Source organism: Papio anubis, chromosome 11 (genome assembly GCF_008728515.1).
Source record: "Papio anubis isolate 15944 chromosome 11, Panubis1.0, whole genome shotgun sequence".
Lineage (NCBI taxonomy): Eukaryota > Metazoa > Chordata > Mammalia > Primates > Cercopithecidae > Papio > Papio anubis.
In genome coordinates, this window is record NC_044986.1 from 118,626,589 (window position 1) to 118,644,355 (window position 17,767).

At 46.5% G+C, this 17,767-nt stretch overlaps 1 protein-coding gene across 2 annotated transcripts in view; it reads left to right on the top strand.

Annotated features, from left to right (window-relative positions):
* The window catches only part of ITIH5 (inter-alpha-trypsin inhibitor heavy chain 5), a 101,603-nt gene extending 84,109 nt beyond the window's left edge, over nucleotides 1-17,494 (top strand). Inside the window, exons 9-14 of one of the 2 annotated variants that reach the window (XM_003903369.5) lie at nucleotides 1,137-1,446; nucleotides 4,182-4,741; nucleotides 7,643-7,696; nucleotides 11,113-11,229; nucleotides 13,965-14,342; nucleotides 16,531-17,494. In XM_003903369.5, the coding sequence (XP_003903418.4) occupies nucleotides 1,137-1,446; nucleotides 4,182-4,741; nucleotides 7,643-7,696; nucleotides 11,113-11,229; nucleotides 13,965-14,342; nucleotides 16,531-16,832 (1,721 nt within the window). In that variant the 3' untranslated portion in view covers nucleotides 16,833-17,494. The remainder of the gene's footprint in view (nucleotides 1-1,136; nucleotides 1,447-4,181; nucleotides 4,742-7,642; nucleotides 7,697-11,112; nucleotides 11,230-13,964; nucleotides 14,343-16,530) is intronic. The other variant, XM_021943030.2, reaches the window with a different exon arrangement.
* The last annotated feature ends 273 nt before the right edge of the window (nucleotides 17,495-17,767 follow it).

A 17,767-nucleotide genomic window follows, 5' to 3' on the forward strand; every position in this document is an offset into this window, starting at 1 on the left:
GCTGAGGTGATCTGAAGGGACAGGAAGCCAGGAAAGGAGGGACGATGAAGGCAACAAATTCATTCTTTCATCAGCTCCACCCAGCCCTGGACAACGCTGGGAGGCATCTGAGATGTCAGCAGCTACCCTCCTCCTCTTCATTCCGTGCCCCTCCTCCCCTCTGCAGCTGTTTCTCCCTGCTCATTCCTGCTGTCCTCTACGCTCAACACCTTCCTGCTCTTTTCTTTTCTTTTTTTTTTTTTTTTGAGACGGAGTCTCGCTCTGCCGCCCAGGCTGGAGTGCAGTGGCCGGATCTCAGCTCGCTGCAAGCTCCGCCTCCCGGGTTCACGCATTCTCCTGCCTCAGCCTCCCGAGTAGTTGGGACTACAGGCGCCCGTCACCTCGCCCGGCTAGTTTTTTGTATTTTTTAGTAGAGATGGGGTTTCACCATGTTAGCCAGGAAGGTCTCGATCTGCTGACCTCGTGATCCGCCCGTGTCGGCCTCCTGAAGTGCTGGGATTACAGGCTTGAGCCACCGCGCCCGGCCCTTCCTGCTCTTTTCAAAACCATTCTCAGAAAAGGGCACAGAAGTCACTGAAGCTCAGGTAGTGGAGACTGTTAAACTAAGGTGTCGCCACACGCCTTCTGGAGAAGGTTTGTTACAGCGGGATAGTCCCCGGTCACTTATATGCATCTAGTAAACGATTTGCATTTAGCAAGTTTCTGGATGGCCCCCTGACATCTCACTCCTATGAGCACTTGGGTGGTTGAGCGTGAACTGCAGCTATGAAAGTGCATTCAGGCTGGGCGCGGTGGCTCACGCCTGTAGTCCCAGCACTTTGGGAGGCCAAGGTGGGCAGATCACTTGAGGTCAGGAGTTTGAGACCAACCTGGCCAACATGGTCAATCCCATCTGTACTAAAAATACAAAAATTAGCCAGATGTGGTGGTGTGTGCCTGTAATCCCAGCTACTTGGGAGGCTGAGGTGGGAGAATTGCTTGAACCTGGAAGGTGGGGTTGCAATGAGTGGAGATTGCGCCATTGCACTCCAGCCTGGGTGACAGAGCGAGACTCCATCTCAAAAAAAAAAGAAAGTACATTCAGGGTGGGGAGGTGAGTGTAGAGGCTTGAGCTGTCCCGTGTTGGTGTCCTGCAGGCACAGACATCAATGGGGCCCTGCAGAGGGCCATCAGGCTCCTCAACAAGTACGTGGCCCACAATGACATTGGAGACCGGAGCGTGTCCCTCATCATTTTCCTGACGGATGGGAAGCCCACAGTCGGGGAGACGCACACCCTCAAGATCCTCAACAACACCCGAGAGGCCGCCCGAGGCCAAGTCTGCATCTTCACCATTGGCATCGGCAACGATGTGGACTTCAGGCTGCTGGAGAAACTGTCGCTGGAGAACTGCGGCCTCACACGGCGTGTGCACGAGGAGGAGGATGCGGGCTCGCAGCTCATCGGGTCTGTGGTCTGTCTGCGTAGGCATGCGAGGCTGGTCGAGGGGCTGAGGGGTGGCTGCGGTGGGAACTCAGAGAGGACTGTGTTGCTGCACCCCAGACTTGCATCCGCTGACAGCGATCACAGCTCATTGCAATGGGAGGTATCACAATGTGTTTTGAAGCCCGGCAGATCAGAGTTCAAATTCGGATCCTCCTTTGTGACTTTAGGCAAGATTTTTTTTTTTCTTGTGATGGAGTTTCACTCTTGTTGCTCAGGCTGGAGTGCAATGGTGTGATCTCAGCTCACTGCAACCTCCACCTCCCGGGTTCAAACGATTCTCCTGCCTCAGCCTCCCGAGTAGCTGGGATTACAGGCATGTGCCACCATGCCAGGCTAATTTTGTATTTTTAGTAGAGATGAGGTTTCTTTCTCCCTGTTGGTCAGGCTGGTCTCAAACTCCTGACCTCAGGTGATCTGCCCGCCTCAGTCTCCCAAAGTGCTGGGATTACGGGCGTGAGCCACTGCACCCAGCCCTAAGCAAGATTTTAAGACAGGCTGTACCTCCGTTTTCTCATCTGTAAAATGAGGATTATGGTTGGTTGCAGAATTTAATGAGAAAATCGCTATATAAAAACACCATGTAAAGCATTGGCACAGTGGCCATCCCATATTAAGTATTTAATGAGCTCTCGTGGATCATTGACATCCTGATACTTCAAAGCACTTTCTAGTCAGTGTACTTTTATCCTACCCTGTGAGTAGTAGAGTACTGTTATCTCCATTTTGAGTACTAGTTAAAAGATACTTTTATTTAGAAGCAAAACCACCAGATAAAACTGGTAAATAATCAGATTATTTTGAGGTGGAGAATAAATGAGATCTTTTAAATGAGAGGTTGGAGAAAACTTAGATCTTTTAAAACAGAAATAGCTTCCCTCGGATATTATGTTGCCACACACAGTCTGCCACGTTGCTGTTGACTGAGCGAAATGCCAACTCCCAGTTCAGCGTGAGGCCCTTGAATCTGCACCGTGGCATATGTGGTATCTACTTAAAAGCAAAGGGGAGGTTTGGGTAGAAATACGGGTGTTTAATAGCCATAATCAAAGGACATTTATTAATGATAAATGGAAGTAGAGGTCCCTAAGGTGTGCAGTAAAGACAGGTCCTCGGTTTGGGATTCGCCACCATTTCCTCCCATGCTTAATGAAAGATGTAAATGAAAACACAGATTTGCTTCCCACATTTTAAAAATTATTCAAAGCTAGAGTCAAAGGGGAGAATCTGATGCACTGGATGATAGAATTGAGATTCAATAAGGCATTCAGAAGCAAAAGCAATTATGCTGCAACAAGTCAGCTGCACTGCCATTCCACTGAAACTGTGATCAATACCCTGCATTTATGAGAACTTATGATACACCAGGAATTTCTATGTGCATTATCCCGGATGATCCTTACAGAAATCCTAGGAGATAGGTGTATTAGGGTAAAGGCTACGCTGCAGTACAGAGATGATGAGAGGCAAAGGCTGAAATAAGATAGCCATTTACTTCCCTCTTCTGTAATGGTAACAGGCTAGATCCTGCTCCAGAAAGTCATTCAGGGACCTAAGCTCCTTCTGTTTTATTGCTCTGCTTCCCTCAGGTGTTGTCCTTAATGCTATAGGATTGAAATTCGGTCACTATCACTCTAGTTTTCTAGCCACAAAAAGGTAGAGAGAAAAGAAAGCCAGCATGAATTTTAAGCAAATATTAAGAAGTTGCACATCTCACGCCTACCCATATTCCATTGGGAGGACATAATCACATGGCCATTTGTGGCCTTGATGGAGGCTGGGAAATGTAGTTTGCAGCTCGACGGCCAGAGCTCAATTCTCATGAAAGAAGGGGAAAATGGACTTTCGGGGACAGCTAGCAGGTGACCAAAGAAGTACTGTTAACATCCTGATTTTATAGATAAGGAAACTGAAGTTCAGAGAGGTTAAGTCACATGTCCCAAGACACACAGCCAGGAAGCGACAGAGATGGAAGTCTAATTCCACAGCCTATACTTTGTAGGTCTTTTGAAAGGGAATTTTAATTGTCTCCTGACTTAACAAGAAGCAGCCATGTAACTTAACTACAAGAAAAGCAAATGCAAGCAAATGTTATACGCACAAACTCACACAAATCAGGTTTCTCAAGTAGGATGTGCTGCTTAAAGCATATCTGGAATTTGTATTTGGTTCTAAGAAAAAGGTTTTTTAAGAGATCCTTTGAGAAATGTAAGTGTGCACAAAGGAAATTTACAAAGAATAGTGAGGGAATCTCAAAACTGTATCACAGGAAGAATAGTTCATGAAACTGGGGATTGATCAGGCTTAAAGGAATCACAGCATTGGTTTGTAAGCATCCAAATGTCTGTTGAAATGGATTAGACTAATTCTGTATTGTTCCAGAGGCAACACTGAAACCAGTGGGTGGGAATTTCAGGGAGGAAGATTTTAATCTACTAGAAGGAGGTTCTTTCTCATCATGAGAGCAGTTGAAAACCAGCTCAGAAGCCATGTGAGAGAATGCATTCCCTCTCATCAGTGTGTTCAACCTGCTGCCTCGTGACCTCCTGGCAGAAATATTGTGTGGGGTGCCATGTTGGACTTGATCGCTTCTAAAATCAGACTCATCCCCCTGAGAGTCTGCATTTTCCTTTAGGACTGTCCTGCCTGCTGTTGGAGCAGGGCCCTGATCTCCCTCTTTCCCTGTGCTTCCACCGCAGGTTCTACGATGAAATCAGGACCCCTCTCCTCTCTGATATCCGCATCGATTATCCCCCCAGCTCAGTGGTGCAGGCCACCAAGACCCTGTTCCCCAACTACTTCAACGGCTCAGAGATCATCATTGCAGGGAAGCTGGTGGACAGGAAGCTGGATCACCTGCACGTGGAGGTCACCGCCAGCAACAGTAAGAAATTCGTCATCCTGAAGACGGATGTGCCTGTGGGACCTCAGAAGGCAGGGAAAGATGTCACAGGAAGCCCCAGGCCTGAAGGCGATGGAGAGGGGGACTCCAACCACATTGAGCGTCTCTGGAGCTACCTCACCACAAAGGAGCTGCTGAGCTCCTGGCTGCAAAGTGACGATGAGCCGGAGAAGGAGCGGCTGCGGCAGCAGGCCCAGGACCTGGCCCTAAGCTACCGCTTCCTCACTCCCTTCACTTCCATGAAGCTGAGGGGGCCGGTCCCGCGCAAGGACGGCCTGGAGGAGGCCCACGGCATGTCGGCCGCCATGGGACCCGAACCGGTGGTGCAGAGCGTGCGAGGAGCTGGCACGCAGCCAGGTACGAGGCACCTGTGCCAGCCAGGTGTGGGGGACGCAGGCCTGAGAAGCCACTCACCTCCTCCACAGGGAGCCCCAGCAGGAAGCTGTGTTAGTCCATCTTGCTATAATACTTACAAATAATAACCCAGACTGGGTATAGTAGCTCACGCCTGTAATCCCAGCACTTTGGGAAGCTGAGGTGGGATCACTTGAGGCCATGAGTTCAACACCAGCTTGGGCAACACAGAGAGACCCTGTCTCTACCAAAGAAAAAGAAAATTTAATTATCTATGTATGGTGGAATGCCTGTAGTCTCAGCTACTCAGGAGGCTGAGGAAGGAGGATCAATGGAGCCCGGGAGTTTAAGGCTGCAGTGAGCCATGATGGTACCACTGCTCTCCAACCTGGGTGACAGAGCAAGACCCCGTCTCCAAAAAACAACGAACCAAAAAGCAGTAACGCTGTATAGAGCTCATAGTCTTCAGAGAGTATTGTACACTGTTGTACGCACATTGCTGTACACTGTGGCTGTCTAGAGAAATGAGAAAAAGGTGGCATTTGAGTCAGAAATATAGCCTAGTGAGGTCAGTCCATCAATAAACCATCAATAACTGAGTGCTTGCCAGGTTTCAGGCATGGGCAGAAGCACTGAAATGAACATACCAATGCCCATTTTTCAGTACCTTTCTGTATTTTCAAGCACTTCAGAGTTATGTAGTATAATTTAATTGTATGCTTGATTTTATTTCCCCGAGAGCACGTGGGAAGGACCAAGGTACCGATTCTTGCAAGAATCCGATCTTTACATGTCAGTCTCTGAGAATCCGAACAGATGCAGGCACGGTCAGTCTTGGTGCCATTCTGCTGGGGGTAAGAGTAGAGACCAGAACAAGAGAAAGGAAACACAGTGAAACCAAAGCAGGGCATTGTATTCCTGGCAGATCTGCTTGTGGAAAATCGTGTTTCATATGCATCACATTTTTTTGGGTTCCTGTCAAGTTCTGTCTCCTAGGAGAGGAAACAGGTTGATCAGGCCCTACTCCGCACCCCACCAATGCTGTCCCATTTATTCCTCACACTCTAAAGTCTTAGAAAGACCTGGGTGTGGAGAAAGCATGCAGTTAGGATTCACCAACCTTCCTGAGCAGCTGTGAGGCCTGAGGCAGGTGTCTCAACTTCTCTGAGCTTCCGTTCCCACTCCCCAGCCCTGAACACGGAGATGATAATAATTTCCCTGCAGGGCTGTTGTAAGGACTACATATGGAATGCCATGGGCACACAGTGAGTTTTGCACAAATGTCAGACACACCTTCCATGGAGGCACGGAATACCAGAAATTTACTGATAAGTTCTGTCCCCGATAGTGAGGTTACAGTTGACGCGGCTATTTCAGAAAGGATGGAGCTTGTCTTGGCAAAACTTACACAATTTTTGCTGTGATTAAAAGCATGTGGCAGGATGCCATCACTTTCTACTCATGAGATCCATGCCACATCCAGGAAAAATGGCTTTCTGAATAAGATCTTGATGACAGGTCATCAGCGCAAATCTCCACAGCTTCAGGAGAGATCAGATCCAGGTGATCTCTGTCCAGAAAGACAGAGGAGATAACCAACTGATTACTCAAAAGGGTTTTTTTTTTTTTTTGAAAGAAAATTCTTCCTTTCCTTAAAGCTCTGATGGTTTTTAAATTTAAATTTAAATTTTTTTTGAGAGTTGGTGGCAGCTGCCACTCCTCAAAGCAGTCATCCAGTCATCCATCCTCTTTCCTGGCAAATCTGCGTTCTGCCCAGATCATGCTGGTCAAGACCAGTCTTGAGAAGCGGGTGCTTCAAGAACGTTTCGAGACCTCACTCGTTAATTTCTGGGAGCAGTAAAAACCAGAGAAGAGGAGCACAATTTTGCTAGTACTAACAATTTGACATAAGTTATTGATTTTATTTATAGATATTAATTACTTTTAGGTTATTCTTTCATTGAATATTCAGAGCGCCAGTACTTTGAAATACAAAGTGTTTCAAAATCTTCTGCTTTGTGAATTCTGCCGCACACGTAGCTACAGACACTGGATTATAACTGTACCTCTTTTTTTACATTGTTGTTTGTTTTTATCATGAACGTAAAATTTACCACCTTACCCATTTTTAAGCGTACAGTTCAATGCTGGTAAGTGATGTTAAGTATATTGACACTGTGATGAAACAGATCTCTAGAACTTTTCCATCTTGCACATCCAAAATTCTACAGGCCCACTGAACAACTCATTTCTCCCTTCCCCTATAAATATATCTCAAGTGTGATAAAATATTTTCCCCTATAATATACACAAAAATAACAGAAAAGAATAGTATCTAATTCGTAGAAGAATAAAATAATCCTGCACACTTTACACTCCACTTGTGTAGCTTCTATTATTTTCTTTTCTTTTCTTGTCTTTTCTTTTTTGAGACAGTCTCACTCTGTTAACCAGGCTGGAGTGCAGTGGTGCAATCATGGCTCACTGCAGCCTCAATCTCCTGGGCTCAAGTGATCCTCCCACCTCGGCCTCCCAAGAAGCTGGGACTACAGACGTGTACCACCTTGTTGGGCTTATTTTTTTTTTTTTTTTTTTGGTGAGACAGGGTGTCACTATATTGCCCAGGCTGGTCTCGAACTCCTGGGTTCCAGTGATCCTCCCACCTTGGCCTCCCAAAGCACTGGGATTATGGACATGAGCCACCATGCCTGGCTTTACTTTTGTGTTTTGAGACCAAGCTGCCTTTTTAAGACTGATGATGTTTTAAAGGGTTTTTTGATTCTTTAAGCTATTACAAATGTACCTAAAAGCTGTATTTTAGTCATTTCTACTCTCTCCCTTTGTACCTCTCTCTTCATCATCTTTAATGAATGACCGTGATATTCTCTTCCTTCTCCTTTTTAGGACCTTTTCTGGAGAAGCCATACCAGCCAAGAATTAAAATCTCTAAAACATCAGGTAAAGAAAAGGATGCGGTTGTGTGTGAATTGAGAGTAAGAGATGTTTAAAAAGTCTGAAACCAGGCCAGGTGTGGTGACTCACGCCTGTAATCCCAGCACTGTGGGAGGCCATGGTGGGTGTATTGCTTGAGGTCAGGAGTTCAAGACCAGCCTGGCCAACATGGTGAAACCTCCTCTTTACTAAAAATACAAAAATTAGCCAGGTGTGGTGGCAGGGGCCTGTAGGGGAGGCCGAGACAGGAGAATTGCTGGAACCTGGGAAGTTGAGGGTTCAGTGAGCCAAGATCACGCCACTGCACTCCAGCCTGGACTACAAGAGTGAAACTCTGTCTTAAAAAAAAAAAAAAAAAGAGTGTAAAACCAAGAATTCCATGAAGTCAGTTAAAAATACCAGCTCATTCAGCAGTGTATCAAGCCCACAATGTGAGGCAGAGCCTGAGAATTGCAGCTGTCATGAAACCATCGCATAAACTCTGTGGAGATAGCACAGTCCCCAGGAATCCTGGCAGGAAACCCGATGGAAGAGTAGATGGGTGGCAGAGGCACATTCTGACCCTTACTGAGTTTGGAAGACATTGTTTTAGAGATCCGGAACGTGCATCCTTCCAGCCTCTGCTATGACAAACATAAAATGGTGCTACCAAAATAAAAACGTCTGGTGTGACAGGCAGGCTTTGTTTTTGTTTGCATTTTTTTCAGTTCGTGGTTTCGGAAGGGAAGAACAGATTTTTTTCAAATGTCATGAAATGTCCTTTTGCCAGCTTCCTGGGACTGTAATAAAAATTCAGAGGGAACAACCTATGACTCGGTTTTGTTCTGCTGTGTCCACGTCATCCTCTGGATGTCTCGATTATGGCCTTTCTGCTGCTGTGCTGTACGTGCAAGCTCCTAAAACCAGGGACATCCCAGAGATTAGCCGTGGATATAGAGTCTGCACAGTCTCCAGGAGACGGACTGTAATTCCTTTGAACACACACGTAGGCTTTATGGAATGCCAGAAAAGCTTCCTCTTGGATGCTGGCTGGAGTAATGCCTTTTTGACCCCTCCCTACTTTTTTGGATCAAGCACTATCTTTCCTTGTAAAGAGATTTGGACGATTTGAGTAGAAATGGTGTGGTATGTGCACACAGAAACTCTCAGAAAACTGTCAGATGAGCTAGACGGTTGCCCTCTGTCTCCATGGGTCCTGCATCCCGAGGATCAAAGCAAGAGCAGATCGGAAATACGTGAAAAAGGAATTGCATCTGTATTGAATGTGCACGGACTTTTTTTCTTGTCTTTTTTCCTTAAACGATATAGTGTAACAACTGTTTACATCGCATTCCCTTTGTATTAGTTGTTATAAGTAACCTAGAGATGATTTAAAGTGTATGGAAAGGCTGCGCGCAGTGGCTAAAGTCTGTAATTCCAGCACTTTGGGAGGCCAATGTAGGTGGATCATCTGAGGTCAGGAGTTTGAGACCAGCCTGGCCAACATGGTGAAACCCCATCTCTACTAAAAATACAATAATAAGCTGGGCATGGTGGTGCATGCCTGTAATCCCAGCTACTCGGGAGGCTGAGGCAGGAGAATCGCTTGAACCCAGGAGGCAGAGATCGCAGTGAGCCGAGATTGCACCATTGCACGCCAGCCTGGGTGACAGAGTGAGCCTCTGTCTCAATAAATAAATAAAAATAAATTAAAAATAAAGTGTATGGAAGGCTCTGTGAAGGTTATATACAGATACTACACCATTGTATGTCAGGGACCTGAGTATACATGGATTTTAGTATCCGCGGGGGTCCTGGAACTAATCCCCCATGGACACCAAAAGACAACTGTGTGCATGCCTGAAAAAATGCCAGCAATGCGGGTGAGAACTTTGATCTCCTCTGGGGGCCAGTTTTTCCCCATCAGCAAAAGACCAGCACCTTGAATTTCTTCATACCTTGCAATTTTCCGGGAAGTTGAGGTGCTTCCCAGGGAGAGCAGCCAGATCCTCTCAAGGGCCCTTCTCAGGGATGCTGGGGCAGAAAGGGTTTCTCAGCAGTGAATGCAGGGATGTTAGTTTGTTGCAGCGTGAAAGCCGACTCTGTCTGGCTCGTGCCTATACTGTGCACAGCATGCATGCAGACACATCCACGTGCACGGAAAGCAGAGGGGCATTCAAGAAACAAGTTGTAGGCTGGTGTGGTGGCTCACGCCAGTAATCCCAGCACTTTGGGAGGCTGAGGTGGGTGGAATGCTTGAACCCAGGAGTTTGAGACCAGCCTAGGCAACATAGTGAGACCCTGTCCCTACAAAAAATAAAAAATTAGCCCAGCATGGTGGCACCTGCCTGTAGTCCCAGCTACTCAGGAGGCTGAGGTGGGAGGACCATTTGAGCCCAGGAGTTTGAGGCTGCAGTGAGCTATGATTGCAGCACTGTGCTCCAGTCTGGTCAGCAGAGTGGGACCCTGTCTCAATAAAATAAAAATAAAATAAATTGCACTTGGAATATAAATTAGAAGGTAAATCTCCAATCTAGTAAGAGAATTGATATAGATTCTCAAGAAATCTTTTATCTATATAATAAAAGGCAAGACTGTTCACCTTTAACAGGTGAAAATGAGGACAGACAAGAACTGTCAGCTGAACTTTGTGGTGTCATCTGTGGACAGAAACTTCAGAGCAGTGAAGTCGGTGTGACCCAAAGGAGGGGTTTCCGCCAGTACCCTGACTGTGTGCCTGGCCACCTACTCACTTTTTGCTTCGCTTGCCCCTGCATCTAAGCTGGGCATGGCTCTCAGTGCCTGCGTGCAGGGGTGGCATACAGCTGACGCTGCGAATGAGCCTGGGATAGCCTATGGCTTCCTGGGAGAAGCAGCACGGTAGATCTCCCGTCATAGGCGAGGAAAGTCCTCTGCATCCGTGCCAGTAAAGGAAAAAGCAAATAGCAAGGGATGTCTGCCTGGGGAATGGAAGCATGGGGACTGAGTACCAGCAGAGGGTGTGTAGGGATCTCTCTTTCCTTCTCCTCTCACCTCTGGAAGCTTAGGTGTCTGTGCTGAGCTTAGGTGTGATGAAAGGAGCATTATATTGGAATTTAGAAAACCTGAAGTCAAATGTTTACTGCGAACTCACTGGGTAATTTTGGGGAATTGTTTCCCTCTCACTCATCTTCCTCATCTGGAAATTGAGGACACTTCCTTCCAGTATCGTTTTCAGGATTCAATAAAATCATTGATTGGCGTGAACCTGGGAGGCGGAGCTTGCAGTGAGCTGAGATCGTGCCACTGTACTCGAGCCTGCAACCTGGGTGACAGAGCGAGACTCCGTCTCAAAAATAAAATAAAATAACATCATTCATGAGGAAATAGAGAGTAGCATCTCTACAAGGAAGGTACTTAATAAGTGTCTTTCTTTTTCTCTCCTTTTTCTTCTGCTCTGGCAGTGGATGGCGATCCCCACTTTGTTGTGGATTTCCCCCTGAGCAAACTCACTGTGTGCTTCAATATTGATGGGCAGCCTGGGGACATCCTCAGGCTGGTCTCTGATCACATGGACTCTGGTAAGTTCTACCTTCCACTGTAGCATCTGGGCAAGGAGAGGTAGGTACTGCATCCGCCTCTGTTCTTCAGATGGATGTCCAGTGATCTGAGGGCCACCTGATAGATGCTCAGTGAGTGTTGTCGGTGGTTAAGGGAAGTGCACGGCGCTCCTGGACTTAAGCATCTGACTCCCTGCTTTATGACAAGTGCCGCCTGGCCTTGGGCTCGTGCCTTCGGAGTTGTTTCCCTTGTGAAATGGAAATAGGGACACTCTGTTGGCCTAACAAAGCCATATAAAGTGGATCAAATGAAACTGGATGTGAAGTTGTTTTGTAAATGCTTAAGTGCTTTAGAAATCCACTGTGTAGGCTGGGCGCGGTGGCTCACGCCTGTAATCCCAGTATTTTGGGAGGCTGAGGCGGGCGGATCACCTGAGGTCAGGAGTTCAAGACCAGCTTGGCCAACATGGTAAAACCCCGTCTGTACTAAAAAATACAAAATAATTAGCCGGGCATAGTGGTGGGCACCTGAGATCCCAGCTACTCGGGAGGCTGAGGCAGGAGAATCTCTTGAACCCGGGAGGCGGAGGTTGCAGTGAGCTGAGATCACTCCAGCCTGGTGACAAGAGCAAAACTCTATCTCAAAAAAAAAAAAAAAAAAATCCATTATGTATTATTGTGTATTATTGTCATAGTGTCTATCCATTCAAAAGCTGTGATGCCAGGGAGGCCAGGGTTCTAAACTCATGTCAGTTTCTTGGTGACTTACACAGGGCGCTCAGCTGTGAATCCACAGCTCTGTCTGTGTGCTGTGAACGTGTATGGTCAAAGGGGCTCTATGGACCCTGTCGGTCTGTAGAGGGCCTGGGTGAAAGAGATTAGCACAGAGAAGGCTTTTCAAGTTCAATGCAGGTAACCAGCCATGTCCAGCTCTGTGAGGACAAGCTTTGGAGTGGGTACCCTGGCACTTCTTACTGCCAAGAACGTGAGTGTCTTGGAATGTTGGGTTGCACAGAGTCCCCCGGCAGGTGACATGTGTGATGCGATTATGTAGAGTTTGATCCTGGGGTTCGTTCAACACATTGTTTTCTTGCGGGACTTTATAGCCTCAGAGCTAAATCTCTACTGTTTCTTACTTCGAAGGGCTCAGGAGCAAGATAGGACCTAATTGTATATGTCCTTGGAAATACCTCCTATTCTAGGAGCAGTTCCCATGGTTTCTGTCTTCCGCGAGATGTCCGTGATGGGAACTCAGCCCAAAAATGCTTAGGACTTTGAGGCTGGAAGAGCATAGGCTCTTCTCGTGCTGGGATTTCTCCCCTCCCCTGACCCCTTGCCCCAGAGAAGGCCCTTTTTTCCTTGAATGTCTAAGAAGTTTTATTCGGAAGATTATTCTCAAAGCAGAGAAAACAAGAGTTAATTATATAGCAATCTTTTCTTATTGCAAATTGCTGCTTTGCCTGAGAGCAAAACGCATTTAACATGCATCGCCTAATTCAGCCCCAAACATCTCTAGTGCAGTTGCCATCTGTTTGCTATTCAGCCAGACAGCACGGAACCCTGGGGCTTGGTTCACAGGCCTTGCTCAAGTCCAGAAAAGCCCCAGTGGTGTTCAGAATGATGAAGAAAAAAAGAAATGAGTTGATTTGATAGCAGTTTACAATTTACACAAATGCTACCTCCTGGGATCCTCACAAAAATTCTCTTAGGTTTTATATCTGTCCATCCATTTTACAGATAAGGAAATGGAGGCAGGTTTTTTTTTTTCTTTTTTGAGATGGGGTTTCACTCTGTCGCCCAGGCTGCAGTGAAGTGGTGCCATCTGGGCTCACTGCAGTCTCCACCTCCTGGGTTCAAGTAGTGATTCTCCTGCCTCAGCCTCCCCAGAAACTGGGATTACAGGTGTTTTTTTTTTTTTTTCCTGACTTGTCTAAGGATGAACACCTAAGTGGAGGAAGAACTTGAGTTTTTGGACTAAAAACAAAACAAAAAGCTAACTTTGCAGTCTCCCACACTGCTCAGTGGCATCGTAAGATGTCCGAATTAGGATCAGCAGCCTCTGGTGGATACGAAATACACATCAGGGTCATACAAGGGCTCTTATCACTACAGCCACACTGGAAGGAAACCAGACGAACATGGTAAGCTGTGTGTAGATGCACAAATACTTAGCTTCGTGCCTCCTTCTACGGTATCTTGACCCAAACCTACATCCTCCCGCCTCTATCCCAAGATATTGGTCAGACAACAGTAAAAAATCCACACATAACTTTACGCTTTCCCTCATCCATTCACTCAGTAACCACTGAGTGGCTTCTGTGTGTAAGTCCGACAATGTTTGTGGTACTAGAGATACAAAGATAAGCCCAAAGGAGGAGGGAAATTCTAACTTGATGTGTTGGGCAGGGATAGATTTTTTCTTCCTTTTTTTTGTTTTTGTGAGAGAGGATCTTACTCTCGAGCCCAGGATGGAGTGCAGTGGTGTACTCACAGCTCACGGCAGCCTTGAGCTCCTGGGCTCCTGGGAACGCCTGGGCTCAAGCGAACTAGCTGGGACTACAGGCATGCACCACTATGTCCAGCTAATTTTTTATTTTTAGTAGAGACAGGGTCTCTCTGTGTTGCCCAGGCTGGTCTTGAACTCCTGGCCTCAAGCAGTCCACCTGCCCTGGCCTCCCAAGTGCTGGGATGACAGGCGTGAGCCACCGCTCCCGGCCAGATTTTCTAACCTTGTTCTTTTCCCCTTGGCCTTTGAGGTGTGACAGTGAATGGAGAGTTAATCGGGGCACCCGCCCCTCCAAATGGCCATAAGAAACAGCGCACTTACTTCCGCACCATCACCATCCTCGTCAACAAACCAGAGAGATCTTACCTCGAGATCACACCGAGCAGAGTCATCCTGGATGGTGGGGACAGGCTGGTGCTCCCCTGCAACCAGAGTGTGGTGGTGGGGAGCCGGGGGCTGGAGGTATCCGTGTCTGCCAATGCCAATGTCACGGTCACCATCCAGGGCTCCATAGCCTTTGTCATCCTCATCCACCTCTACAAAAAGCCGGCGCCCTTCCAGCGACACCACCTGGGCTTCTACATCGCCAACAGCGAAGGCCTCTCCAGCAACTGCCACGGACTGCTAGGTGGGAGGCTGTCCTCTCCTCACGCTGGGTGTAGAGGACAGAGTTAAATTTCCCAAGCAAAGCCGGTATTGCCAGCACCTTTAGTTCGATTGAGAAATTCAATAGGAATGTGGTTTTTATTATATATACAGTCAGCGTATGTATGTATGTGTGTGCGCGCATACAGTCTATACATATACATAATATACATATATAATATATATGTATACACAGACTGCATATGTGTGTATGTATATATAGTCTCTAAATACATAATATATATACAATCCGTATGTTTGTATGTAGGTGTGTAGTCTGTATATGTGTGTGTGTATATATAGTCTACATAATGTATTATACATATACATGTATATATGTATTATATATACAGTCTATGTATGTGTGTATATATGTATACACAGACTTATGTGTATGTATATATACAGTGTATATATACATATACATTATATATCAGTCTATATACGTGTATATATATACACAGTCTGTGTATATGTGTATATATATGTATATAGCGTGTATGTATGGTATGTATATATACATATAGTCTGTGTGTGTGTGTGTATATACAGTCTGTATGGTGTGTGTATATATACACAGTCTGTATATGTGTGTATATATACAGTCTGTATGTATATATATGTATATGTATATATGTATGTATACAGTATGAATGTGTATATATGTATATATGTATACAGTCTGTATTTATGGTGCATGTGTGTGTATATACGCAGTCTGTATATGTGTGTGTGTATATATGCAGTCTGTAGGTGTGTATATATACAGTCTGTATGTATGTATATATGTGTACAGTCTATGTATGTACATATTATATATATTCACACACACACACAGAGTCATGCCTTGCTTAATGACAGGGATACATTCTGAGAAATGCATCGTTACGTGATTTGGTCGCTATATGACCATCTAGAATATCCTTACACAAACCTCTCTAGATAGTGTAGTCTACTACCCACCCAGCTAGGCTCTGTGGTGTCTCCTATTGCTCCCAGGCTACAAACCTGTACAGCATGTGACTGCATGGAATACTGCAGGCAATTGCAACATGTTGATAAGTATTTGTTCATCTAAACATATCTAGACATAGAAAAGGTACACTAAAAATATACTATTATAATCCTATGGGACTACCATCATATTTTCAGTCCATCATTGATTGAAATGTCATGATGTGGTGCATGACTGTATATATAATATGAAAATTACATATGTAATATGAAAATTAGATCACTACATATGTAATATGAAAATTAGATTTCTTCCTGGGCTTTCTGGGCTAAGAATGGGCTTTATAAACCAAGTAGTTCTCTTTAGCCTTCTGGGAAAATGAATGAGGAATTGGAGTGTAGTCACCTGAGGGTCCAGTTCCTTTGCTCTCAGCAAGAAGACACAGACACGAGGCAGCTCTGCCCAGCGCCCAGCCTAAGCAACACCCCCACCAGGGGAGGTACCCACATGGCCGTGCACAGCAGGCGGGCCATTCTACCCAGCTTTCTTCAACGAGCAATTTCGCATGGGCCCCTTGCCCAAAAATAAAGAGCAAGCCATTGTCAGGGCTCAGTTTAGTAGGCAGGATTTCCTGACTCTTGAGCTGGCTGTATTTCGTGGGGCCTGGCGGCCCAGTGTGAGCTCCCTTTATAGACACAGCTCTTTATTCCTGTGGCCTGAGCAGTGCTGCCATCGGACCCGGAGAGTCCTGAGGATGAGGGTCAGAGACGAGCTGAGCTGACTGCTTTCCATCCTGCACCCAACACAGACCTGAGGCTGATAGAAGGGAGGCAGGCCTGTGACTGGGGAGAGGACAGAGGGAAGACGGAACACTACTTCCCTCTTTTATCTGCCCCATGCTGTCCTCTGGACTCAGTAGGAGACCATGGTTATCGCTATTTGTAGGTTAGGCAACTTTCTAGTGTTAGCAACTGGGAAGCTTCCAGCAGTCGTGGGTAAATCCCATGGTGTGGATAAATCCTCAGCTCTCTCCTCCCTGCCCCCAGAACACATGTTCTTCCATGACACCAGAAAATGTCTCCGCTCCTGCTGGGAGAGTCCAGTCTCGGGCTGTGGCCAATTGTAAGGCTTGCCGCCACTGATAGCACTGAAGCTGGATTTCAGCACGAGGTTTCTGCATTTGACTGAGACCCGATGCTTTGCTTTGTCCTCCCAGGTCAGTTCCTGAACCAGGATGCCAGACTCACGGAAGACCCTGCGGGGCCCAGCCAGAGCCCCACTCACCTTCTGCTCCTTCAGGCGGGAGAGGGGCCTGAGGCCGTCCTAAAGGTGAAAGGCCACCAAGTCCCAGTGGTCTGGAAGCAAAGGAAGATCTACAATGGGGAAGAGCAGATAGACTGCTGGTTTGCCAGGAACAACGCCGCCAAACTGATTGACGGGGAGTACAAGGATTACCTGGCCTCCCATCCGTTTGACACAGGGATGACGCTTGGCCGGGGAACGTCCAGGGAGCTCTGAAGCTGGCAGCCTTAATGATGCAAGTGCATGAAGGACCGTGATGTGGGGAGGCCATGGGGCAGCTCTTTTCATGGCTTGTACATGCTTCAGCTCCTGGCAATTAGCTGGACTCCGTGACCCACCCCTGGTGCGGCGTAGATCCGACGTCTGTCTGGGCAAAGGGTAGGGGCGGGAAGCCTGAGTGCAAATGTCATTTCTCTCTACTCCCTCTTCCTGCCTCTCCCCACCCTGCCCACATCCACGGAGGGGAGAAAGGTCATAGCTAAATGCAACAAAGTCTGTATCTTGTCCCAACCTGCTTATCTGTTCTGTTAGCCTGTCATAAAGTAAGCCTTTCTGGCGAAGGAAGGTTGCTATGAAACTTGTTTTCTTGGTGGAAATGGCCAAGTTTGGGGACTGTGCTTTTTGCCTTACACTAATGCTTAGAAAGCTGTCTTTTCAGTGGTGTTGCAGCCCCCAGATGTGTGGCCAACCTCTGCTACAAAGGAATCTCTCACTGAGTCCAGGCCACCAATCATGCAAATAGCCCATACGTTTGATCGCTGTAAACCATGAAGTCTTTTCTTATGAGAGGTTTTTCTTCTGCTGTGGTATCTTGCCCTTAAAAATTAATTTTCATTAAAAGGAAATTTGATTGAAAATAGAAACATCTACAGCTCAGATACTGATCTCTTTCTAATGGGCTTTGTAAACCACGTGACTTTGTTAATGGCTTTTCTCCAGTTTGTTCCAATAAGCTAAAGGCTTTTAACACACAGGACAACTCCATGTGGTTGATTTTACTGGCGTGTCTTGGTGCTGAAGAGTTGGCCAAGTGAATGTGATGCATCTTTTACTTGGAGCTCTCCTGCCTTTGTCATAGTTCCCAGACCTTGTTTCCTTGTGGTCCTCCAGGAGGTAATCAGTTACATGTGCACAGTGCTAGGACGGGAGGC